Below are 27,410 nucleotides of genomic sequence, written 5' to 3'. Positions count from 1 at the left end.
TTGAGGTTTACCTGTCCACACAAGACCTTCCTATTTATTTTCAACTAAGGTTTTATGCAATTCAATCTTTTCTCTATGTGTTGTTAATTATCAGACTTGGCTTTGTTGACATGGAAGTGACTGGAAGTGACTATTCCATACCTAAAGAAGACCTTAGAAATTTTCTAACAACTTTGGTAATACAACATTATTATAGCTACAGAATCAGATTTATTCCATATTCTAGAAAAAAAATTCATTACTGCTACAAATCCTATAATTTATCAAACTATAATTACTCTGTATCTGAATATGAATACTTATAATCTCTGGAAACATCCACCAAGTAAAATTTGATTGGAAACCTCAATTAATGGAAATATCATTGATTCAAGTGATACTGTGATCAGGCATGCTTGTATTGGGTTTTTGTTATGTTTGGTAAGAATATACTTACAATACAGGGACATTTCCCTGCTTAGTAACGTTAATAAAGCCAGGTGTACTTGGGGTGACTGGATAAAAGCTAGGCTGTATACAGCATGAACATGACTGCACACCTTGTTCAACTACAATCATGCGAATCCTCTGAAAAAGGACTTAAAACTTCCATCCTAAAAGCTTTTGTAGCCTAAGTAGAAATTTAAATCTGGAAAGTGCAAGTGACAGATTTAGTAGTTAAGAATATTGACAACAAATAAACTACCTGTGGGTTCATCTGATTTAGTCTTAATATTGCTTTTGGGTACATCTTTTCCAATAGGTTTCCTGGCACGAACAGTGGATTTTGTGTCTGTGCTGTACTTGGCACAAGGGAAGGGATGTGTTTTTTCCTTGGTTTCTGACATTTCGGACGGACTGGGTAAACATGTAGCACCATCAGTAGGGACGGAAGTTACAGCTAAGGAATGTAGCATCTTATCTACACAAAAAGAAATCACAGTAGGCTACAGAATTGAATGAAAAGAAAACACAACATTTAAAGCAAATAGGGAAAAATGACCTTGACATCTGTTAGCAGTTTTGTTCAAAGTTTTGTCCCATGATAAATGAATCATTCATGAACAAACATTTACCTGGAAACTTCAGCTTTTTCATCAAAATACTGTAAACCAACTTTCCTTCACAAATAATACCAACAAAAGCAAAATTGTGACAATCAATCGCAATGAATTTAAACATAGATAATGAATATTTACCTAATGTTTAGCTTATTCTGGATCGACCTGTATAGTACATACAGCTACAAACATGTTTCATATTTCTGTTTTAAACAAGAGTTCCCATGGGCCTGCATCACTCACCGGGTAATCAACGCTCATCAAATTAATATCACAAACACACTAACATATACACTATTGACATTCAAAGTGGGCACATTCAATCAATTTTAACCAATGTCCACAACAAGAACCTTCTAATACTCCACTCACAACAGTGTTTTTTTTGGCAAACATTGCCAGTCATCCTCCTAGGATCCCATCATCTGAATACCATACTTCTACACCTTATGGTTAGTCAGATATTATCTTTTTAAGGTTTTTACAATTTTGACTCGTGACCATGAACAAAAGTCAAGGGCATTTCTTTTTAAAAACTTTGTCGTGATTCATTCCAAGAACCAGTCACCTGAATATCGTGCCTCTGTGCCTTTTGGTTAGTCAGAAGAAGTCATTCAAATGTTTAAACAAATTTGACTTCTGTGACCTTGAATAAGGGTCAAGGTAATTCCTTCTAGTAAATTTATATGGGATCTATCAGCCAAATACCATGATTCTGTGCCTTTTGGTAAGTCAAAAGAAGTCACTTAAATGTTTAAACAAGTTTGACCTCTGTGACCTTGAATAAGGGTAAATTCTTTTCACAAATTCTGTAAGGTTTCATCCCAGAAACCCACTGGCCAAATACTATGACATATAGGTGGCAAGTTATCGAGAAGAAGTCATTTAAATGAAAAAGCTGATGCAGGCCAGACAGACAGATGGAGGGATGACAGACACTGTGCCACGGCATTAGCTCACCTGGCCCAAAAGGGCCAAGTGACAGATGGATGGATGACAGACACTGTGCCACGGCATTAGCTCACTTGGCCCTTTCGGGCCATGTGAGCTTATTAACAGCAGATTACAATTTATTCACTTGAGTATCCGCCTACAAGCAGTTTGTATTTTGAAGATAAGTAGCAATCTGCAGCATGTTTGAATTCTATGACTCGGTTACCTTTATAAGAAGCCCCACATTCTTTTAAATAACTGATCAGCTTTCACATTAATATCTAAACAAAATATCACCTAATGAATTTTAAAGTTGATTAGACTGGCTTATTGCTCTGGGAATTAAATTATATGCTATTAATAAGGTGGCGAATGTCATTCTGGACTGTTGGTTATAATTGACCAGTGTCCCTCAAGCATCCTCCAGCTCACATGTCATGACCAAATCAACCAAATATGGAGCTCATAATGGGGTTTAAATGAAGAGAATGCACAATGAATATTACTCAGAAAGTTGGTTTACAGTATTTTACACCTGTATGGAACTTTAAGTATACATATGCATAAAAGATTTCAAGTTCATTAACATAAAAATATACGGCTACAATGTGGTGTTGTATGCCCAGACTACAATGTGGTGTTGTATGCCCAGTACATTTGATTTTGACAAATGAGAGTCTTCTCCTGAGTAAAGGAACAATGCCCTTGCATTAAGATTTAAGTACAAAGTCAGATTAAAAGGTTTTTAAGTGTTACTGAAAACAAAGAATGGAGCCAATTAAACAGATATTTGTGATATCATTATCAAGGAAGAATTCCATTACTAATCTCAAATCCTGAAGATTCATTCTCATTTTGATTGGTGTATGGTAAATTCAAATAAACACAAACAAAACAGAAAATTAACCTGATTACAACAAAATTGAATAATATAAGTGATCAATACCAGCATTTTGGTGTTATATTTAGTACCATTTTAACATTGTTGGTTAATACAAATTTGAAATCCTACTCTTAATACATTCTATTACACAAATACTATCCAACCTCTGGGGGCATAAAAGTTATACTTATACAAACATGGTTCCCAATAGATGCTTTTGACCAAATTTGGTCAAAATCTGTTTAGTCGTTCATGACTAGTTGCTATTTTTAGTAAAAAAAACTGACGACATCACAGAAACAGATGTCGATGACAAGATGAGTTGAAAATTCCTTATTTCCCCTATTGCCCCCGCTCCATCCCCTCCTCTTGTCCCAAGGGGTGTAATATCAGTTTATACAGTTGATTTCCATTCAGTCAAGCATGTTTCAGACCAAAATGGTATACCATTTAAGCATTTCTATAGAAGACCATATTAGCAAAAATTGAATTCATCATTTTTTGAAGACTTCAACATTGAACTTTACTCTTCTGTGACTGCATGACCTTGAATTCTAAAAAGATAACTTAACATATATAAATCACATTTAGGAAAAAAAAGGTGGGTATTGTTTGCAACATGATGTAATGTGAACACCTTTATACAAATCTACAGGTGTAGATCATTAAATATTGCTATAAACTGTGCAGGTTGAGAAACAGATAAACTAATGTTAGGTGAATTTTTAACCAACAACAATATCAAGTGTAATGGACATGCATCACCACAACACAACAGATAAGGTAGTACAGGAATTCAGCAATCAAATCTCTATTTCATTGTACATGGGTAAAAATGTTTCATAAATATGTTTAATACAATGGACTCAATAAATGAATTAACAGAAACTGTTTAAAATTATCAGGAATTCTATGATTTCTTTAAAAAAAAATGGCCAACTTAGAGCCAACAAATAAAACAATTATCTGGTCAATGCAGAAAAGTAGTGCTGGACTGAGAAGCAACTCAACATTTTGCCAGAAAAGACAGAATTGCGAGACTTGAAAGGACTTGTTTTTATGAAACCATAAGTGTTCTTTACCAAATCACTTACCAAGGATGTCCAGTCTGTCCTGGGCCATCACCATGTTGGTCATCATCTTCTGCTGTAGTCGACGAGCCTTGTCCCAGTGGTCACCTACAGAATTAAGTAAATTATAAATAACATGTCCCAAGTTTGTATGGTGTTTTACAGACTGACAACTACTTGAGTGATATGAAAACTATGACAGAAAAATACAAGTTACAATGCCACCCCACTCACACCATCTGATACAAGTTACCATGCCACATCAATCACAAGATACCCAACTCACACTATCTGATACAAATTACAATGCCACCCCACTCACACTTTCTGATACAACTTACAATGCCACCTCACTAACACTATCTGATAAAAGTTACAAAGCCACCCCACTCCAAATATCTGATACAAGTTACAATGCCACCTCACTCACACTATCTGATACAAATTACAATGCCACCCCACTCACACTATCTGATACAAGTTACAATGCCACCCCACTCACACCATCTGATACAAGTTACAATGCCACCCCACTCACACTATCTGATACAAATTACAATGCCACCCCACTCACACTATCTGATACAAGTAACAATGCCACCCCACTCACACTATCTGATACAAGTTACAATGCCACCCCACTCACACTATCTGATACAAGTAGCAATGCGACCCCACTCACACTATCTGATACAAGTTACAATGCCACCCACTCACACCATCTGATACAAGTTACAATGCCATATCAATCACAAGATACCCAACTCACACTATCTGATACAAATTACAATGCCATCCCACTCACACTATCTGATACAAGTTACAATGCCACCCTACTCACACTATCTGATACAAGTAACAATGCGACCCCACTCACACTATCTGATACAAGTTACAATGCCACCCCACTCACACTATCTGATACATATTACAATGCCACCCCACTCACACTATCTGATACATGTTACGATGCCACCCCACTCACACTATCTGATAAAAGTTACAATGCCACCCCACTCACACTATCTGATACATGTTACAATGCCACCCCACTCACACTATCTGATACATGTTACAATGCCACCCCACTCACACTATCTGATACAAGTTACAATGCCACCCCACTCACACTATCTGATACATGTTAAAATGCCACCATACTCACACTATCTGATACAAGTTACAATGCCACCCCAATCACACTATCTGATACATGTTACAATGCCACCCCAATCACACTATCTGATACATGTTACAATGCCACCCCACTCACACTATCTGATACAAGTTACAATGCCACCCCACTCACACTATCTGATACATGTTACAATGCCACCATACTCACACTATCTGATACAAGTTACAATGCCACCCCACTCACACTATCTGATACAAGTTATAATGACATCCCACTCAAACTATCTGGTCACATATGTATGCCTCTGAAAGTCTCCGGAAGAAATCTACCTGTCTAACAGTCTGGTAAAATCTAAGGATAGCCATAAACCCAGTGAAAAAAGGGACAATTTTGTCTGAACAAACCAGAAACAATCCATTAAATGTGAATATATTGGGCTTTCTTCCACATGGTCTCATAGAAAGTCAGGAGTAACCTGCACTATTACTACTGTTTTGTAACCAAGCCTTTTCTATATGAATTCAGCACCAAAGCATGATGTTTATAGGGTTATTCAGAGTTTCTCCTCTAAACATTAACTTACAGAGTACTGATGTACATTTTTCTGGCATATTCTCCTCTCTAATGTTAATGTTTATAAAAATTGGACCAAATAAACTCGGTGCATCCAAACAAAAGAGAAAAACAATTCTGTGATGTAATATATGACTTTTTCTGATACAGTGAAATTGGGGCAATGTGTTTGAGTGCATCACAGCTGATATACCACTTCAAATGGATACATAGCAGTCACCTGTTATAGTTATTGGCACATGATAGAAAATTCAAGATGTTACATAACTATCTTATGCTTAGTGACTGGAATTCTGTTTCCTGTCAGTCATTTCGCCTTCAGTGTGTTACAAATATTTATCATAACCAGATTTCCATTAGTAAACATTTGCTGACATTTAGCATACTTAGTGGAAAAGATACAGTTCATCATAAGACATATTCAATGAAACCAGTCCAACAAGGATAATGGCCGACTACCATATACACCACTGACATCAGTGTCAACCAGTTGGCAATGTATACCCTAGGTACTGGAGATCGTTACCACTTTCTACTTCATTTGCTAGCTGTAAACACTAGAACTTAATGTGTTTTCAATAATATCAGCTAAAGGCAGGAAACAAATCAATAGTACAGAGATCCATAGCCCACTCATTTAAACATAAACGTAATTAGATCAGCTGTGAATAAAGAGGGCTGGATGAAGACATGTCTATCAAGAGAGAACCAAATGATAAGATGTACATGGTATAAAGTATCATGTAGCACTCCAGTGAACTTATTACTAACTCAGAGTCTGACCTTGACCTTTATATACATTAACTTAATTACTCTCTATGTATTCTTTTTTGTACGTTTCAGGTTTCCTACTCTTATTTCAAGTCTGAATTCATGGCCTTTTCAAGGTTTTTATTAAGTCATTAAAAGAAATTCAAGGTCATTTTTGCAGCCTCTCTTACCTTGAGTGTTGTCTACATTAGTAACACTTCTCTTAAAGAATGTTAAATATTCCACTTACTGGTGATGTTTGGTGTGTATAGTGATTGAAACATACTTGGATTAATTTCTGTTAAAGCAGTGACATCTCTTATGGAGGTATTGCACTACAATATTTATGTCCATGAGAATTTTTGGTCATATAACCTCATTCATCAATATTGAGTTTGATATGAACTTAAAAGAAATGTTTGTGTCACATATTCATGTACATATTTTGCTTACAGATTCAATATTTCTGACAAATGGTAACTAAAAGTCACCTTAAAATATGGTTTAGATGGAGTGAACGTTTCTATGGTTTTTATCTTGCCTGTATATTTTTTTTCTCCGTGATAAGAACTGAATGTGTTATCATTTTCTAATACTAATATTGTAGAATGCAACACACAATCTTTAGGTATTATACATTTGATCTTGTAATTTGTAATATTGAGCTAAACTTGTTATATTATATAGATTTGAGATATTGTAATAACGGAAAAAAATCTCTGACTTTGAACTTTATATACATCAACAATACCAGTCTGACCTTGATCAACACTGAGAGTATGACACTTACCTTGACCATGGCCAACATTGACAGCAATTCCTTTTTCCAGCTCTGCAATGCCTTTCTTGTACATCTCAATAGCTTGCTCTTTTCTCTCTGGAATGAATTTAACATAAATAAAATATATAGTTTATGATCACTTCAATTTGTACTATTTCCAATTAAAAAGATATCTGATAGGGATCTTTGAGACATTGTTTCATCTCTTCTTGTTTTTTAAAAGTTGGACCTTTTCCAATCTTTCTCTTCACGCCTTTTCTTTTGGCTCTAAATTATGTAAAAAAAAAATTAATTCCTCTGAAGAAATTGTGATAATGTATGGACAAAAGGAAACCTACTTATGAAATTTAGGAAAGATCCATCCAGTACCTCTCCAGAAATAGTGATAACAAACCATGAGTGTCAAAAACCAAAATGGCCACCTGTCAGCCATTTGTTTATTTTCTGATCAGTCCCAAAATGGACTATCCACAACTAGGGGCTTATGGGAACAAGTCTGAAAAGGATCCATCCTACACTTCTCCATAAATATCACTGTCAAAAACAATATGGCCATATCTGTTGTCATTTTATTTTTTCCAATTATTCCCAAAATGGTCTAAATACAACAAGGGACCCAAGCAATCCTACATGTGATGTTTTCGAATAATTCTTCAAAATTTGTTTTCCTGATTGGTCAAAACTGGTAATTCACAAGTAGAGACTAAGGCAGAGCAACATATGATGTTTGAAAGTGATTAATATTCAGTCCCTTTCCAGAAATAGAAATAACAACATGTGACTGTTAAAAATAAGGAAAGTGCCAGTCTTCCATGTTGTTTTTCTGATCAGTCTCAAAATGGATTATGCACACTTAGGGACCAAGGTGAAGATACATGTTAAATTCAGTATGATCCATCCAGTACTTCTCCAGAAATATTGATAACAAGAACTGTTTCAGGATGGACAGATCTTGGGTGATTTGTTTAGCTCACCACCTAGCTAACGATGTCAGGTTAATAAAATTAAATGTCCACGACCAATCATGTGTACATCTCTTCCTTTCTTTCACAGCCTACTCAAGGGTCTACAATGTTGACCTATTCATTTTGCTTTTTTCTATTAGTTTATGACCCTGACAACAGCTATCATAGTTTTGATGCAAGGTTACAATGTAGTAGCTGCACCTCATGTATGTAATGTGGTCAGAATGCCAATCTCAAGCTCTTCAGAGCATCTGGGTTAAGTGTCTTGACCATTGGATACAACCTTCAAAGCAAAGGGTGGTCTGTAACCTCAACTTCCTGAGAAACACAAATCACCCAGTATGGTAAAACGACACTTGTAATATCTGCCTAGTAAGCTTGAAATAATGTGGGTGTTTGCCTCTTGTATAACTTCAAGTCACTACAGACATTACACTATTGTTGGCACTTTTCCTGTTGTTTGCTGGGAGGTTTACAGAAAATCAGCCAATCTGACCTCTTCTGATGCTTCCCAAAGACTTTGCAGAGTCATATCCCTGTTACTTCAGTTCTGATCCCCAAGGGTTAAATGTGTACATGTTGCCACCACATTCTATTTAATATTTGCTCACATATTTTATCAAAATTGAATTACCCTGTTGTGCACACCAAAATTCAAACATTTTCCTGAAAAAGCCTAATTGTTGCTTTGTCTAGATATTTGTTTCCTATGATGGTTTAGATCATGTTATACAAGGCAGCAGATGGCATTACAATGACAGTGATTCGTTCATAGCTCTATGAACGTAAAAACATAACCTCTTGTTTCCATATTGTTTACCATAATTTTGATGTATTGTCCATAGAGCTGGGATGATACACTAATGGATTAATATATATCAACTGAGTGCCCTTCAATACACATATTAGTGTCTGGTCTTGAGCGACAGTATTCTGATCCACTTAAGTTTCTAATTTTACACAAATGCACATCCAAGTTCTCAATAGGTACAGTGTAAGTGTCACTTGAACATGTCAAAATTTTATAAATCAGTTCATCAGGCCTATCAATAATGTTGGAGGTGTGGAGGCACTTCAGGTTTCCTGTTTATAATGTACGAGACATCAACATAAAAACACTGCCAACAATCACAATGTGTTAATGGAACAACAACCAACATGCAAACGTCATCTACAGCGGTACAACTCTAGTACTGATGATCTCTTAGCAAGTGTAGCTTGGCTGTCATGAAAACTCAGCCAACTATATCAATAACATTCATATATCAGGTACACATACCGAATTTGGAATCAACTCGAAAAATGCCATATGTACCTATATCGATGGGAATGTTGAAGTTCTAGTAATCTCCAATGAAAACAAGGTATCCCTGAGCAAGATGTTCCCAAATAGATGATTGTCCAGGGTTTGTTTTGGAATTTTTAAAATTGATTGAGATTCTTTTTTTGGGAATTTCAAGTCTTTGTGTCAAAATAAAGACACTGATTTAAATTGACATTTTACTTCCAAAGTAATACAAAAATAATAAGCACAATCTTCACATAGTGTGACGCTTTAATCTGATTGGTCCAACTGAACTGTCTAGAAATGGTGATGAAGAGGAATGGATGTACAACTGATGAACAGCTTTTGCTTCCCTATCTGATCTTCAATCTGGGGGGTAATATGCTTTCAAAGCTTTGAAGAATTATTGCAGGCCATTAACGAATGTTTTGATAATTATCAATTATCTCTACAACTGTGAAATATCTATACATGTATACATTATGTATTATTTTGAAACTGTCTTGTATGAAAATGGCATCAGGTTTTGTTATTTTCCTGTAAGCAAAACAGTTCATTTTTGTGAAAATTCACTTTGAAAGAATAGTTTATAACACATACCCCTAACTCTCAATCACATTTTCATCATCACAGAAGGTGGGTCAGGGACAAATCGATTTGAACTGATACATTTGCCTTGAAGCAGGTAAATGTTGCATTCTTTTAAAATACTGTTGGACGACTTCTATGTAATTATGAATCCTAAATTGTATTTCTATGTGTTTTGGGATATTTTGTGCATAACAAGAAGAAGCCATTTCAATATTTTGAGATCCCTGTCACTTTGGAAAGAGGCTTAAGTTAATAAATTGAACAAATTGGGTAGCCCTGATTACCAAAGCATGTTGGTACCTTGGTCTCTTAGTTATTGAAAAGAAATTGTTCACAAGATTTTAAGATATTTGACCCTGTAACCTTTAAAGTGAGTCAAGGCCATTCGCTTGCACAAACTTTATTTTAAAACATTTCATTCTAGTGACCTTAGAAGAGCATCAAAGTTATTCATTTTTAAAAAAATCTGTTGTTCGATATCAGTACTCTGGGCCTGTAATTGAAAAGATTTCAAGACATCATTTCATAACAACAAATTTATATGAATGAAAGCAAGTAATTACAAGTGCAGGTTGTGTATGATATTAAGGCAACACTTTGTAACATGTGTATTCCATGGTATGTCGATATTAAAACCATTTTATGCTTTGTGACCTGTGCTCTCTGGTGCTGTAAGCATTATGCAAGAAAGTGCAGAACTTTTAGACTTCATGTATGCTAAATAAAAACACATCTGACTCAAAAAGTTAAACAATCAGGCATATTCATCTTGTTGGCAATATTACTTTGAGATAAAAATGACATTTGTATCTCAATAAAGACCAGCAGTATGTACTTTGACACATGACTACTGTATAGTCTATGTCTATGGCAATATAACTGCATTGATCTAAAATCTTGTCTTTTTCATGGTATTAACCTGTTATTGGTCTTCTATCAGTAAAGCTACATGTTACATGCAGGCACATTAAATGGCATTCTTTTAACTACATACATGTATCTCAATGAGCATGAGTCATCTACAAAGTGCTCCAAATAAATGCATGTTATCCAAAAATAAAAAGTATCATAAACAATACAAATTTCCTTACAATTCCACCTTATGAGTGATAAAGAAGATGGCCATGTGTATGAAGTTTGATCAAAACCCAATAAGGAATTGCCACTTTAGTACTCAGAAAGGTAACAATGACCTTGACTGTGACCTTCATTACAATGCTGGAGCTCAAGTTTGTCCAAAACATCATGATACTTTTTAAGAAATGTAAAGTTTGATGGTCATGACCTTGACCCTACAATCCTAGAATTCAAACTTGTCTGAGATAATATATTAACCAGGCATTGCACACAACACAAATACTCCTGCGCCTTAATTTATATATTTTATTTTATGAGCAAAGACCAATTTTCAGTTCATAGGAACAATGACCATGATGTCTGGCCGTTTAACCTTGAAAACAATCCCAAACAAACACTACTGGCAAGAAAGCAGTGTATGAAGTTTAATTAGTACAAAAAAAAAGGTTATACAGATACAAAATGACAGACTGAAGGACAGACAGGGGCATTACAAATTCTCTTTCTAATCTTTGATAGATGAGGGTATGAATATCAACTTTACATGAAAAGTGTGCATCACACACAAGTTAACAAATTTTAGTTCTGTTGATGAAAATGAGAATGTTCACTGGAAGGAATATTATGCTCCACTCACATAACCATGCATGCTTACTTATAATTAGATCAGCATTCCAGTACTTTCATGTAGGGTCCATTTCAGGGTCACTGTGTCTAAATTTTAATAATCCAAAATTCCTTTAAGTTTAATTATCAAGATGTCAAACTGTGAACAGCTAGATAATGAATAAATGGTGATTAATAATTTTATCTCACTACATGTGTATATACGAGATAATCATAAATTGAAATGTCAAATTTTAATTTTATGTATGGGCATGTTTACATCTCACAAAAGAGCCCACGCCCAAAAAACTGCAATGACTCAGTTTTCAAAGTAAATCCTACAGATAGCAAACATGTCAACTGAAATGAACAAATAGGTCAATGGTATTTTCTCTGGCCAATCCGTATGAATTGCTGCTAGACACATCTGCCAGTGTAGAACATCAACATCCTGTGAAATGCCATACCACTCTTTTACTAATAGATCTGGGAAAAGATACTGTATACACATATACATGTACACTTTACAACATTACTGCATTTTCTAGATTAGAGTCCTTTACTACAGTATTTCTTTAATCCAATTTTTCCATTTCTAACCCTTTGAAAGCCTGGGTCATTTAGAGGAGAGATCTCTTCTCATAGTAGCTGGTGGCCATTACGGTGAATAACATGTGAATAACATGCCCTCCACATGCTATCCAAAACAATAACATCACAGGATGTTCATGAACATGGTATCAAGAGAAATGAAAAGTCTCCCAAGTAGGGATTGAACCATACGCATTGAATCATCTAATGCTCTCCCGAGCTATAACACCAAACTCCCTCAAATCCAATGGTAAGTTCCTATATCAGTATATATCCTATTGATACTATATGCATAAACTATAGGACTGCTTTCTGTGTGCTATATATTTAATTCCAATCTGTCTTGAGCATAATGAAAACATAACAAAAATATACCTTTATTTTATGCTGTTTACAAGTTCGACAAACGACATAGCTCTAGATCTGTAGCACTTTTAATATGACCTGACCCCACCAAGAGAAAAAGTTTGTACTGGATGTTGTGTGAAAAACCAACATGGAAAAGCCAATGTGCCATCAGTGAGGAAACAACAACCCCTGTTTAGAGTATATCTCAAACCCATGATCTAAGGGAATGTGGTCTGAAACTCACACTTGATTGTACACATCACAACCGTCATACACTGTCAGTGAATAACAGCAATCATGGCTACTGAAGCACATGTAATATTTCTCAAAAATCAAAGATTACAAAAAAAAAGACCTGTTGTGAAATAATCATTCAAAGGAGTCTGTTGAAACCTTTTATTTTTACAAACTGGGTGAAAATATCAGTAAGTAAATTGTTTTGATTTTCTTATGTATATATCAGTACATATAAGTCAGTGTAATCAAAGCAATTCCATTCAATATTGATTAAGATTTTTAAAAATGTTTTATTAGTATTTGATGTACACAAGACAGCAGTCCAGACAAAATTACATCTGACAATAAGACGGGACACAAGTAAAAGCACATTCACTGGATCTAGATAAAATGAAACGTTTAATCTGATAAAGTTTCATCTAATTAATGGGTGCAGATTGTACTTCCTGTAATTATGTCTTCATATGTTGTATAATGGTCAATAGAAAACCTCAAATTTGACACAGAAATATATCATTGTAAAATGTAAATCTAATGGATACCACAGTGAAGACAAAAATTGATTTTGTTACCATACTGAGTCACTGACCAGCAGCACATAAACATATCAGATACTATATATAAGAGAGTGGGAGAGAGGGTTCCCATCAACCACTATTTTACGACAGATTTACATCAAATGGGTTCCACTGTTTCTGCATATGTATGCACTGCAATTATAGTTCTACCTTATCTAGAGTGGAGATGCTCCCCAAAGACTGTTGTGTGTGATCTTCCCAGCTAACCATCACTACATCTGTTTGTCAAGCTAATTGGATTATTGGAACAATGGCTATGCAAGCTAGAGAGAGACATGGACCATGGTAGCCATATAAAGCAATTCTGTTGATTCACTGTGCTTCCTTGTGTAAGACAGACTAATTTAAGATATAGATCTTAATCAATGTATCAATATACCTAACAGGATTAGAAAGGAGCTCAAGATCAACTTAGCTCTAACAACATGAACAGAAAGCATTGTTAGTATTACTGGCTGTCCAAGAGAAAAATTCCATGAAAAGTTATATTACATTTTTGTATTCTTTGAACTTGATGATATATTTTTTTATTCTTTTCATAATTTCTTGCACATTGCCAGCTACACTAGGTACACTGAATCATACAAAAATTAAATTTAACAACTTTGTCACCCAAACATAACTAGTGACATAAATGGATACATGCACAATCAGTCGGCTAAACCAACTTCACTTAGATTACAAACAGTTACACATAGTGTCCTATTTCAATTTGAATAAAGCAATTAATTTTACATGTAAAATCATATATGACCACTTTGATAACTAATAACAGGATAAAATAATGCAATTTCTATCCAATTGATTTAAGAACAGATTACGGTAAACCTCGGTTCAGTTATAATAGGCGGGTAGTTCTAACACATGATTTTTTCAATAAAAACAATTTTCTGTCTAGAGATCCCAGTTTGAACCCTTTCTAGTGTGTTTGACTAACATTTCGAATTTTGAACATATCTTGAAACCACACATCTTACTATGATGAAGACATTGGCATCACAATAATCGCTCAATGTGGTCACTATTCACATCAAAGTTAAACATTGCGGGTAGCAAGCTGTAAATGACCATGGTAAGCAATTGATAGCATCATATTACACACATACATGTCATTTAATTAGCATTTATAGTAGTGTGATTTATTTCACATCTTGCCAGAACATTGTGCATGGGCCAGCTGACGCTGCTCAAGGCCAAAACTCTATTACAAGCTATGCAATCGGTAAATATTTACAGACCATGTGATGTCAGTGTGTGTTTTGTCAAAGAACAACATTGTTTTACTACACATTTTGATAAGATTATAACATCAAGACTGTCCCAGTAAAGGAAAGATTCATAACAAAATTAACACATATTTATCTGTAGTCATCTTGAATTTCAATCCACACTTTGCATACCAATATGTCGATGCTAACTTCCCCTAATAACAAGCAGAATTGTGTTTTTTATGGGCTGTTTTCTTCTTTCTTCATCAAGGTATCCAAAAATATGAAGATTAAATTGAAACCTGTGAGTTATTAACAGTCGCTTAACAAGTATTAAAATACAGTAAGTGTTTCAAAAGATAACAATTGTTTAACTGACCCCCTAGAAAATGCCATTTCCAACTGTTAGTTTCTTTCCCAGCCTTAGGACAATTTTTAGATACTTTGTCGTGATTATGGGTAATGTTGACCCTGATAGTTCAAACTCTAATTCATTTTCACAAGCATAATTTCGTATAATTGAAACAGGTTCACCAATATTTAATTTGTTTTTTATGAACTGACCAAAGCTTTATCATTATCTGATTATTGATCAATACAAAAATAAGTAAACACTCATCAGTGCTACTTAGTTTATCTTGTCAATTTTGCTAATGTTTTCAATACAAATTGAATTGACAACAAAGAGTAGTAACAAATTTGTATTGAAGTTATATATCAATATGTCAATCACATGGGGGAATCAAATATTGTTTACATCCTGCATTGACAGCCAAAGCCACGATATCATCTGGTCAGTGGCCATGGTGGTGGCACTAAAGTCAAACTGATTGTGTATCTTCTGTATTGACAATACAGTGACAATCTCCTCTTGCATTGGTATTAAAGTTTGTGCATGTCCTTGGCCAACAGAAAGCAATAACCTCATCATGTGGGGGTATTAAAGAACAGGGAGCCACAACTTAAGTTTGTGTATGTCCTTATCAACAAGAAAGCAACAACCTTATCAGGTGGTGGCATTAAAGTTTGAGTTTGTCCTGTATATGAACAAGAAAGTGCCACAATCTCATCTGATGGTGACATTCAAGTTTATGTACATCCTGTATCAACAAAAAAGTGCCACTATCTCATCTGATGGTGACATTCAAGTTTATGTACATTCTGTATCAACAAAAAAGTGCCACAATCTCATCTGATGGTGACATTCAAGTTTATATACATTCTGTATCAACAAAAAAGTGCCACAATCTCATATGATGGTGACATTCAAGTTTATGTACATCCTGTATCAACAAAAAAGTGCCACAATCTCATCTGATGGTGACATTCAAGTTTATGTACATCCTGTATCAACAAAAAAGTGCCACAATCTCATCTGATGGTGATATTCAAGTTTATGTACATTCTGTATCAACAAAAAAGTGCCACAATCTCATCTGATGGTGACATTCAAGTTTATGTACATCCTGTATCAACAAAAAAGTGCCACAATCTCATCTGATGGTGACATTCAAGTTTATGTACATCCTGTATCAACAAAAAAGTGCCACAATCTCATCTGATGGTGATATTCAAGTTTATGGATATCCTGCATTAACATGAAAGTAACAACTGATTGATATAAGTCCAAAATATGTTAATCATCATGGCTCTCTGAATCAAACTCATTTCACCAGAATGAGAAATCTTTTTTATTTGGTATTTCAGTGCAGTCCTTGGATTTTAGTTATGCAGCAGAGAGGGACTGAAAAGCAATTATACACAACTGTTGTATTCAAATACTGCATTTGTGATAACCATTTTTATCTTATAATTATGATAGAAAATATGATGAGTGTGAAGATGTTTCATAATTTCTTAGATTAGAAAATATGAATCAACAAAGGACAATAACTCTACATATATAACAGACAGGACAGACCAACTGGTTCAACATGTAATGATACAATAGTGTAATAAAAAATTGTAAAATTTACATAATAATTTATAATCAGATATGAATTTCTTGTTAAGTAAGACAACAAAGTTTAAACTTTTTTACCTTGTCTGCTGTACTCTATGTTTTAAACTGGAAACTTAGTATTATATGATGTGAAAGTTAAGTATATTTTCATGTTTAATAGGAGATACTGATAATATTATGGTTTAAGACAAGTAATGTCTGTGAGACAATTATTGGACATTAACAAGTGTACATAAATAATCATTAAATATTAAGGTGAAACTGATCAATCAAGATATTTCCATTTTGACCAGCATAGTACAATCATCTCAAAGAAATGAAGAAAAACTAGCTGCTGGCAGTGTATGAACAGATTCATATATAATTTGTACTTTGAAAAAAAAAAGAGAGAGAAAAAGTAACTTGCATAAAATATCATGAGATTATTTGATAGGTTAAAAATAGGACGTTGAATTTAGAATATAGACAGGACAAGCAACAGAAGAATGTAGTCTTTCAGCACACCATATGTGTGTCTTGTACACAGGGCTGCCTTCTGTGTAGTGAACAGGAGTTTATCATAACGGCTGATGTGTTTATATTATTATAGACAAATACACATTCAGCATTGCCTGCAGACACTTTTCCTTTGCCCTCAAGCTCCACTTCATAAATTATTTGGCGTCCTTTGAATGTAGAACTGATAAGTGGTCTCGTTTACAGGCAGAACTGATAGAAAAAATCATACCCTAATAAGTAAAAGAGACGTTTCAATTCTTAAGTCTTTATCACATTTAAAACAAACTATTTATGGTAAAGATATCAAAGACTGTATAGTCTTTTTCATCCTAACATGAAAGTGTTTCCATTGGTAAATTGGTGAAAGCTTCCCCAAGTACATATATGCACAAAATTAAATTCAACAATTTTGTTGCGATTGTAATCTGTAACCACAAGAGAAATATGGCTCGCAAATTTTAAGAAGTACAAAGATATTAATATTGTATGTAATTTTTTTAGTTCCCAACCATGTTTCTGTCGGCTACAAATACAAGTTGCTTTTAAAGACTGGAATCTCCATTTTCTGCATACTTGAAAATTATTTTAAATGTCTGCAAGCTTGAGATACTTTGCTCTGTTTTACTCATTACATGTACATGCATGTGGTATTTACATATATGTAGAATTGTATATTCACAATTCTCATGCATATTATATATATTGTACCAGTATAATCATTAAATGCTCATCAGTCATCACTCTACACCTATCAACATGCTTACAGCAAATGGAACATTTGCATGATTTGACTTATTTTTCACAAATAGTTCAGTGGAGCTTGAGCAAATTTGCACATTACTGACACTATAACTATCCTAGCGTGATTCCCATCACAAATACTTCCCAAACAATTAAACTGCTGATTTTTTTCAATGATACAGTAACAACAAGAAACAGTATCTCCAGGACTAAAGTACAAAGCAGAAGAGATACAAGTCTTTCTTAATGTTTTGTTTCATTAGGTTAGTCACTTTGTGGATAGTCGGACATTTATGTATACCTTCTTTGTTACATGAGGTACACCACTTTGGGGCTTGTTGGACATCTACCCATTTTGTTTCATTTGGTCTGTCACTTTGTGGACAGTCAGACATCTAGCCATTTTGTTACACTAGATCACTGTGTAGATAACTGGACATTTCATCATTTTGTTACATGAAGTATGACACTTTGGGGATGGATGGACATCTTCCAAGTTTTGTTACATGTAAAAGGTTCATGATTGGACATCCAACAATCTTGCTACATGAGGTCTGCCACTTTCAGGTAACAAAGACTGATTAAACCCCTTTTGTTACAGGAGATCACTTTGTGAATAGTTGAACATAGTTATCATTATGTTAAATGAGGTCTGACACTTTGAGGATCATTAGACATACACCAATTTTATTACATGAGGTTTACCACTTTGGGATGGCCAGGCCTTGACAGCACATTATGCATGTTATTTATTGTGGATAGTCTGACAACTAGTCATTTTGTTACATGAGGTCTGCCACTATGTGGATCATGGCTGGACATCTACCCAATTCATTATGTAATTATAAGGTTACTGAGGATCATAACAGGACATTTACCAATTTTGTTACATAAGGTCACTGGGGATCATGGCTCTTGCTTCACATCCATCAAGTTTGTTACATGAAGTTACTTTAAGAGTCACAGCTGAATCTACCAGTTTTGTTATATGACTACTAAGGATCATGGCTAGACACCTTCCCAGTTTTATTCATATAACTTAACAAATCGTACAGTGTCTTCGATCTTCCACATGACTGGTATGCAACATTACATTACAACACTACAACATGTTTCTTTATTGTATACAAACAACAAACTTGCAATCATGACAGCTGCAACAGATAGAAATGTGCATTCCTGCACTGGAAATGTCTTTTATGAATTATAAGATTGTATATTCACCATACAATATTCTGTTAATAAATCACTGGTTTAATTCTTTAGTTCTAAACTTGTTAAATTAAATTATTATCAGCTCTCAGACTTTTATCATGATCATGACCCAATATATTTGAAATAACATAATATTCACATCCAATTAATAAATATAATATTCCATTCATATTCTTACTATGATCATGATCACAGAAGTACATTATTTTACACAAATAGATAGATATTGCATAGTCAAAACAATTGAAGGGAGATAAATCTTCCTAGGTCATGAGCATATGACTAACAATTTCAAGACTTGATGAGTGTATGTTCTATTGAAAAGGTTATAAATGGTGGGGTTAATGAAGATTTTTGGGAATAAAATCTAATGTTTTAAGTCCTTAAAGATAGTGATACAATATCTGTGATGTCTGCAGATACCACCCAATAGTACTAGAAATTTAAAATAAAACTAGGTCTTCTTTTCTATGTTTCTTCTCTTCACTGTTTACAAATTATCTATTATCATTATCTTCTTACTCTCTCATTTTAAAAATATCTAAATATTATCATTATTTGTTATCTAACATGATGTGAATATAAGGCTTAAATCCATTTATATACTTTTATAAATGCCCTAATATTTATCTTTATATTGTAGTTCAAATGTAAACTACCAATTGGAATGTTTATACTATAATAGAAAAGGAAAGAAAGAGACATCATACTGTTTAAGCACAAAATGGAAGTTAGATTGTTTTCCTATATATATATAAAAAAAATATACTTTCAACATATAACATTTTGAGTACTAATATTGCTCTTCCTTTCAAGGCGAAATTTACCATTGCATCCTTTTGTTTACTTACGAAGGCATTCATTTTTCAAAAAATACTGTAATACAGTTTATTGTACACTATAACATAAGCTTATGATGCTATGATCGCAACAATACAATCACATGTTAATTATACGTACATATCAATGTTATTTACGGGATGATACATCGACAGTTGCTTGGTTACACGCCAAACCTACCTGAGTCTTCCTCATCAATCTTGAGTGCTTTTGAGATGTACTCGAATGCTTTCCTGTGGTGATGTTTCTGTGTGGCCAGGGCCGGGGCCGCGGGTCCCACACTCACTTTGGCAGCCCCCGACATGCCTTCCTCTGCTTCAGATTGGCATTTGTATTTTCCCTTTTGGTTCGGTAGACATGCCGAAGGCAGGATGGCTTTCGATCTCCCAACCAGAATCTCCAAAACCACCCACAACTGATAGGCAATAATTCGAAGGATAGCAAATATGAATAAAAGTGGAGCTGCTACAATGTAAACGTTTCTGCTGTGAAATGTTGGTCGATCTCTTGGCGGTCCCTTTCCCCTATCTCCTCTTTTTCTACCCCAAAACCTTCCATTTCCCCTCCGATGCATCGTATGCCGCCATAGTTTTATTGACAATCATAGAATTATGGGATATTAGGGAAACCACCCTGACGTCATCATCGGAATTCCCTTTTCGGGTTATTTGATTGGTTAATATATTTCACTACTATACTATACAGAGATAAGAGGTGACGCTCCAGACAAATAAATTGCGGGAAGTGAAGTGTGACAAGCCAGAGGTACAATTGGAGTTAGCGTGGCGTGTTGAGCAGAAGACACCCACTTTTCGATGGCTGGATCGGGCAAACATTTTCCTCTGGTAGGAAACAGAGAAGATCGACAACATTTAAGATCACTTCAAGATTTGTGTAGAACTAAAATTCTCAGTTGTTTTTCACTGCGGAGAGTTCAACAAGTTGCCAGATTGCCTTTACCCGGTGTCATCAAACAGTATTTGTTGACATTCCGCATTCCGATGGACTTTGACCTAGATGGAATTTACATGGATTACAATTTCAACTTTCCCAATCACGTACATCATCAGACACATCAGATTCACCCAGGAAAGTGTCTGTTTGATGGAACAAAAATTTTGATGAGAACTCAACATATGTACGATACATGTAAAATTTGCCAGTCAACAGGTCACCGAACAATGCTCCACGAGAACGAGCGGGAAAAGTGGGTGTGGCTACGTCACGATAATTTACTAAACTGTCACATCACTATGTACAACCCACAATCACAGATGATGTCATATGTTTTTGACTTTCCTCTCATCAACTTGGAAGATTTTGCCGTTCGAATGTATGTATTCAATAAAAGGATACCGGAACATCTAGTTTGGGAAGTATTGTTTAAGTTGACCGATGTTTTAAGTTATCTAGAACAAAATGACATTTACCCGTGGGAACTTTGTCATCCCCAGCACGTTGTGATAGGCGAGAAGGGATGTATAAAGCTGGAACACATGTTACTCTATCTACCTTTAAAAAGTGGGGCACATTTCAACACCGACTCGCCTAATGCCTTATCAGCGTACACGTCGCCAGAGCAATTGAGGGGAGGTCAACTCAAGGGACCCCAGACGTTAATATGGGGGTTGGGTTGCATCCTGCGTGAGCTCACTGCACACATTCCTTCTGCTTTGTTGTCCAAGTTAGAAACGCATTACAAAAATTTCCCGCCAATTATCACTGCCTCCAACATCACAGGTGGCTGTTCAAACAGTCATAATATCAGCAAGTCTTCTTCGGGAGATCGATATTCAGTCGCTCTACAGAACACTATTGCTGACTGTCTCCTACCTATCTCAGGAAAATCTCCAACGTTGAAAATGCTAAGAAACCGTGCGAAAGTTTCTCTGAATAAAAGTTGGAAACAAGCTTCGGCTGCTGATGGTGCCAAATCGTTTCTGGACCTACTGCGAGAATGTGACGAACTGTGACCTCTTATCGCGGGACCAGTGACCCGTAGACCAGATTGAACCGTTCCGGCTGGTACAGTAGCAGGTATTACGTGATATCAAAGGAGGAGAAATTACTGTGTGGTGATATGGTTTATTTCAAGTCTGTAGAATGAGTATCATTGCCAGTTTACACAATCTTGTGCAGTGGTCTACTGTTTACCGTAATTAAAGGTACGCCAGCTGGCTTTCTATTTCCTTATTTTTAATGGTATATAATGTGCAAAAGATTGTAAAGTTATCTTTATTTTTTATATATTTAGCCCAAAGAGATCGAATAAATGTACTTTTTGCTAGGATGTCTGACCTATTAAACTTATTTGATTTGCAAATTCTAAAAATATATAATTATGGGTGTATGAAGTCCTATGCCATGGCTTATATTCCACTTTGTGCTGTGAAACCAACACCGACTATGTGTGGATATCAGAAAACACAATCGAATGAATATCGATGCCAAAATTCTAATCTACTTTTTTTTTCGGTAAAAGAAACAAGACATTTGCACACATCGGAGGAGTTCCATCGATACAAGCACACTTGGCCTCACTATTTTTTATTTACCTATACGTGTTTAACGGAAAGGTTGGTTATTTTAGACAGTTTTGCATTCTTTATTTTTATAAATATATTACTGTGACTTTAAAGTAAGTTTTTATTGTGTATCTTTATTCATCTTATTTATGCATCCAGAAATCATTGTTGATATGTCATGTGAACATTTATTTTTGATCATTGTGTTTTTCGGTGATGTATTTGAACTCACGTGTCTCAGAATAGATAAGGAGCAATTTGTTGCCAAACTAGTAGATTTTAGAATGTATTTTAATGGCGTTAAGAGAGGGTACAAAACTGCTATTGTCATTGAATTTTGTTGTATAATACTTTAATATTTCCAGTCGAAATGAAGAAAAAAATCTGCAAATTAAATTTTTATGGATCTCGTTAAAATATTCTATGAAATAATGATGCTGGTGTTGTGGAAATGTGTACACATAGATACTAGTTCCCAGAAGGCTGTATCCGTTGTACATATCGTAGCCGAGTCGGATATGTGTATACAAGTGTTTATGTACCCAGTCCCTGCGCTAGCCAGATGTGGAATTGTTCTTTCATTCCCGTCACGTAGTTTATCACACTACAAACCAGGACTGTGTCCGAACAATTTCAAAAATGGCAGGCACAGCCAATTTTCACTTAACTATGACCGTAGTCATGGAAATGACATTTCAAATAAACAATCGTGTTCTGCACAAAGGAAGAATATGTCTGATTAAGCTACAATATCTCTTAGTCTTATCCGTGGCATTATAACCCACGTGCGCACGATTTGGACGTCAGATTCCTGACCTAGTCTGCTAGTTATCGTGTTCATGTCAAGATTAATTCTACTCTTTCAGAAACAATGGAATACCTCCCTGTCATATTGGTGGAGGGATGTCAAATTTGTTTGCTCTCTTCCAATGCAAGTTGTCATTTTAGCATACGGTTCTACTGTTCAAGTCTATGTGGATTACAAGGTCGCTTTGACGGTCGAATTTGCTGTTAGAACTTTAATAAATAATCGTAGGATGATTCTCTCATTTAAATACGCGACGAAGCCGCCACAGTTAAACACTTGACCTTTGTATTCATCCGTTTCCGCTGATATTTTGATCCCCGCATCGTAACAGTATATTTTCACGACCGCGCCTTCTTTCGTAACCCGATAACGAGAATTTAATTATCACGCTGTGAACATGAGAAAACATCCAGCAGCTTTCCCGACCAATTATCAGTATATTAACTGTATGAGAGATGTCCAGATCAATAGCGTCGCCAGAGAATCCTTCCATACATGGGTGAAATAATGTCATTGTCCAACTTTAATTTGAGCACCATTTATCCTACAATGAAGTCATCAGCGAACACAATGACACATGCTGTAAATGGCTATCACTTCCATGTTAGATTTAGGGAAATTACACTTGCCTGTTTGTTTCACACAATCACGTGTACAACCAGCCGAAAAGTACATCTTCCTTTACACCAATAAAACATTCATGGTTGTCAGCGTATCTAACGCGTTCGCACGCGCGATTTCTGTTTGAAGTTGTGCGCCTAAATTCAAGTACTGCCGCAACGTATGAATAAAATATGCAACGGGGAGTGTGATGTCACATTCCACCTGGCTCGGGTTATGCATATCATCGGACGATAAACAATAAACTATTCGGCACGTGTATGTATCCGGTAATAAAGTGACCGGCTGTAATTACATCACTTTTGTACTTTCCACGTAACATGTACAGTTGAATTGACCACAGCACTCCCACGAACTTGATATATGACAGGTATATCTTTCAGCTGTGATTTAGGTGAGGATGTCTTCATTTTGCTGTTGATCATATTCCCCATCCTAATTAATCTTCATCAGATACCACCGGTTCACCCGCCGTTGGATTTTCCATTTTTTCTTCGCAAAATAGATATATATTTTTGTACGCTCATTGATCAATATTTATAAATATATGCACTTATTTTACATGTATTCAACTCTCTAGAGTGAAATATTTTATAACCTTTTTTGATACTTTCTGCTGCGCAGATCAATTGATATATGTTTCGGTAATTTTTTATAACAAATTGTGGTGCTAAAATGTTTCATTTTATTCAATTTTCAATACAGGTACATTATTGTCAGCGTCATTATGATACTGAATTGTGAATGTAATTCTCCAGTAAGTACTGTATGTAACCTTGAGCATTTTTATATGTTTCTTTAAAAGAAACTTACTGACACGTTAGGTCACCTACAATAAAACTGTCGGTTGCCCTACACATGTATCTTGGGCGCAGGTTATTCACATTCTTGTACTTAATTATGATGAAGAGTCAAGGCTACACTACACACGATATCAATCTCAATGTCATTCTCATCATGTATGTCAATATGCATTATTTGTAAATAAGGATTTATGTATAAATGCTAAAATTACTAAATAAATAGCACATATAAATACAATTGTAATAAGTATCTCCATTTTATTAATATGTATTTACAAGTATTGTGTGTATATTATTACTGGTGTATGTATAGCTATGGTGTGTGTAGGTGTGTGTGTTTACACGTGACGAGTGTATGTTGGTATTGTGAGACATATATCCTATGCACATATATGTATACGTATATTGTAAATATTAAAACATGACAGCCTTGTGCTGCTACTTGCTTCTCAAAATAGACTTCTACCATAATCATATTAAAATTTGTTTATATTTTAAAGGATGCTGGGAAGTGGTACACACGTGTAGTCCTCCATCCATGTAGTAGATACCAGCTTTCATATGGTTGTAGTAATGAATCTACTCACATTGTTATTATTGGTGCATGTTTCCCACTTTGTACTATATTTTCCTGTATATACAATTAGACTAGAAAGCAAGCATGAAGCTTCTATGCACAACACATCACACTGTCTTCCAGTTCCTTATATATACGATTGTCTTTATTTTTTCCTCACATTTTTTATGTAAATAAGACTCCTGCATCAATTTTTTTTCAGAGCTATATCATATAAGGATTTTTGTTGAGTTTTTCCTGTTTGTTTTGTTCTAGAGTCAAACGTTTTATTCCAGTCATGTATACCTGTTTATTCTATTTTTTGTTTTTTGTTCTTATTTCTTGTTATTTTTGGTTGCATTTGAAATGAAAATTTTTAGTTCAATTTGAAAAAAAAATCAGTTTGTTGTTGTGTTGTTTGTTTGCATGTGTTTGGTTCCAAAATTTTGTACGTACACGTGTGTTGGTCGTTAACACGGGATGGTGTTTGTTTTACCTACGCGGAGAAGTCTATCACTTAAGAGACAGTCTCTGTACCTCGACAATATGTGGTACATGGGATATCCCATATAACCCGATACAACAATATATGCTGCATATGACATTCTATATAAATCGGTAGTTTCCAGTAAATAAGACATTCCATATAACTCGACATAGGTGGTACATCAGACATTCCCTTTAACTCGACAGTATGTAGCACACACGACACCCGTATTACTCGAAAGTCCCTTTAGCATTTTTAATGTGTAGGTGTAACTGCGGTCAATGTCCATTGAAATTTGCTGTTGACCAGCTTAAGATGAAATATGAACATATTTCAGAATATCAACTATCATATCAAACTTTTACAACGTGTTTCGGTCCAAGTAGGGAATGAAATCTTTTTCGATACGTCAACTTGATTTTTTGTAGAATTCCCAAACTACGCCTCATTAGGAGATCTAGATGGGTCGTAACCGAAACCGCGTGTTTGTTGGAGAAGGTTATAAGATCATGGCTGCCACAGAATAGTATGTTTTACGTGTTTTATTTTGGGTAAGTGAAAGGAAATACATACATTTTGAAATGTGTTTGTATACCCGCATTGATCCTAAAATTCATGATTTTCGCTGAAGGCGTCGAATAATCGATTTCGATAGTCACATTTTTGTATTTTACCGCTGTAGGTGTCGAATCATTGAAATAGATGGTCATATTATAGAACGTCACCGAGTGTTGATCAAAACGCATGCAGCATACTTATAACTACTCAACAGGATAGGCTTAAACCTACTCTACCGACGGGGACTTTGGCCAGTTACACTCGGATATCTATAAAGAGCAGTGTTCGCGAACGTTGCAAGCAAGATGACGTAACTCAATGAAACGCGCACTAGCTTCACTGGTGTACCGGACCTTGAGTCTTCCTACATTTCATCTTAAACGTACAAAAAACGCCCCCCGCAAATGACTTATCTCAATAAACAAGAGGCCCATGGGCCTTAACGGTCATCTGACAAAAAGCAAGCCAAACCTAGAAAGTGGGTTGAGGTCATTCATTTGAATAAACTTGGTAGCCTCTCCTCCAGCATCTTACAGGCCCAATATCAGCACTCATGGACTTTTGCTTGTTGAGAAGAAGTCGTTTGTATATTTTAACATATTTGACCCCTGTGACCTTGAAAGTGGACCAAGATCATTCATTTGAACAAACTTTGTAGGGCTCCATGCCAGCATGCTATGGGCCAAGTATTAGCCCCCTAGGCCTTCTAGTATTTGAGAATAAGTTATTTAAAGATTTTAACATATTTGGCCCCTGTGACCTTGAACGTGGGTCAAGGTCATTCACTTGAACAAACTTAGTAGCACTTCATCCCAGCATGTCACAGGCCCAATATCTACACTCTGAGCCTTTTGGTTAATGAGAAGAATTTGTTTAAAGATTTTAACATATTTGACCCCTGTGACCTTTAAAGTGGGTCAAGGTCATTCATTTGAACAAACTTGGTAGAGCTCCATGCCAGTATCCTCTGCCAAGTATTAGCCCCCTAGACCTTCTAGTATTTGAGAAGAAGTTGTTTGAATGAAAAGTTTACGCACGGCGGACGACGACGGATGAAGCACGATGGCTATAGGTCATCTTGACCCGTTGGGTCAGATGACCTAAAAATCAGATCTAGATACAGTAAAGCCAAATAAGGAAT

General features: G+C 35.3%; 1 protein-coding gene across 1 annotated transcript in view; it reads right to left on the bottom strand.

Moving 5' to 3' along the window:
* Positions 1-20,485, bottom strand: part of LOC132549114 (spastin-like) — a 31,756-nt gene extending 11,271 nt beyond the window's left edge. The window contains exons 1-4 of the mRNA XM_060213033.1: positions 20,092-20,485; positions 7,178-7,264; positions 3,951-4,034; positions 686-901 (exon numbers count right to left, since the gene is read on the bottom strand). Coding sequence (XP_060069016.1) covers positions 686-901; positions 3,951-4,034; positions 7,178-7,264; positions 20,092-20,485 — 781 coding nt within the window. The remainder of the gene's footprint in view (positions 1-685; positions 902-3,950; positions 4,035-7,177; positions 7,265-20,091) is intronic.
* Between the last annotated feature and the right edge of the window lie 6,925 nt (positions 20,486-27,410).

This window comes from Ylistrum balloti, unplaced genomic scaffold (genome assembly GCF_031769215.1).
Source record: "Ylistrum balloti isolate Yb309-2 unplaced genomic scaffold, AGI_CSIRO_Ybal_v1 Utg370042, whole genome shotgun sequence".
NCBI classification, from domain to species: Eukaryota; Metazoa; Mollusca; class Bivalvia; order Pectinida; family Pectinidae; genus Ylistrum; species Ylistrum balloti.
The sequence above is the reverse complement of the archived record's forward strand: the minus strand, read 5'-3'. Positions and strand labels throughout refer to the sequence as shown.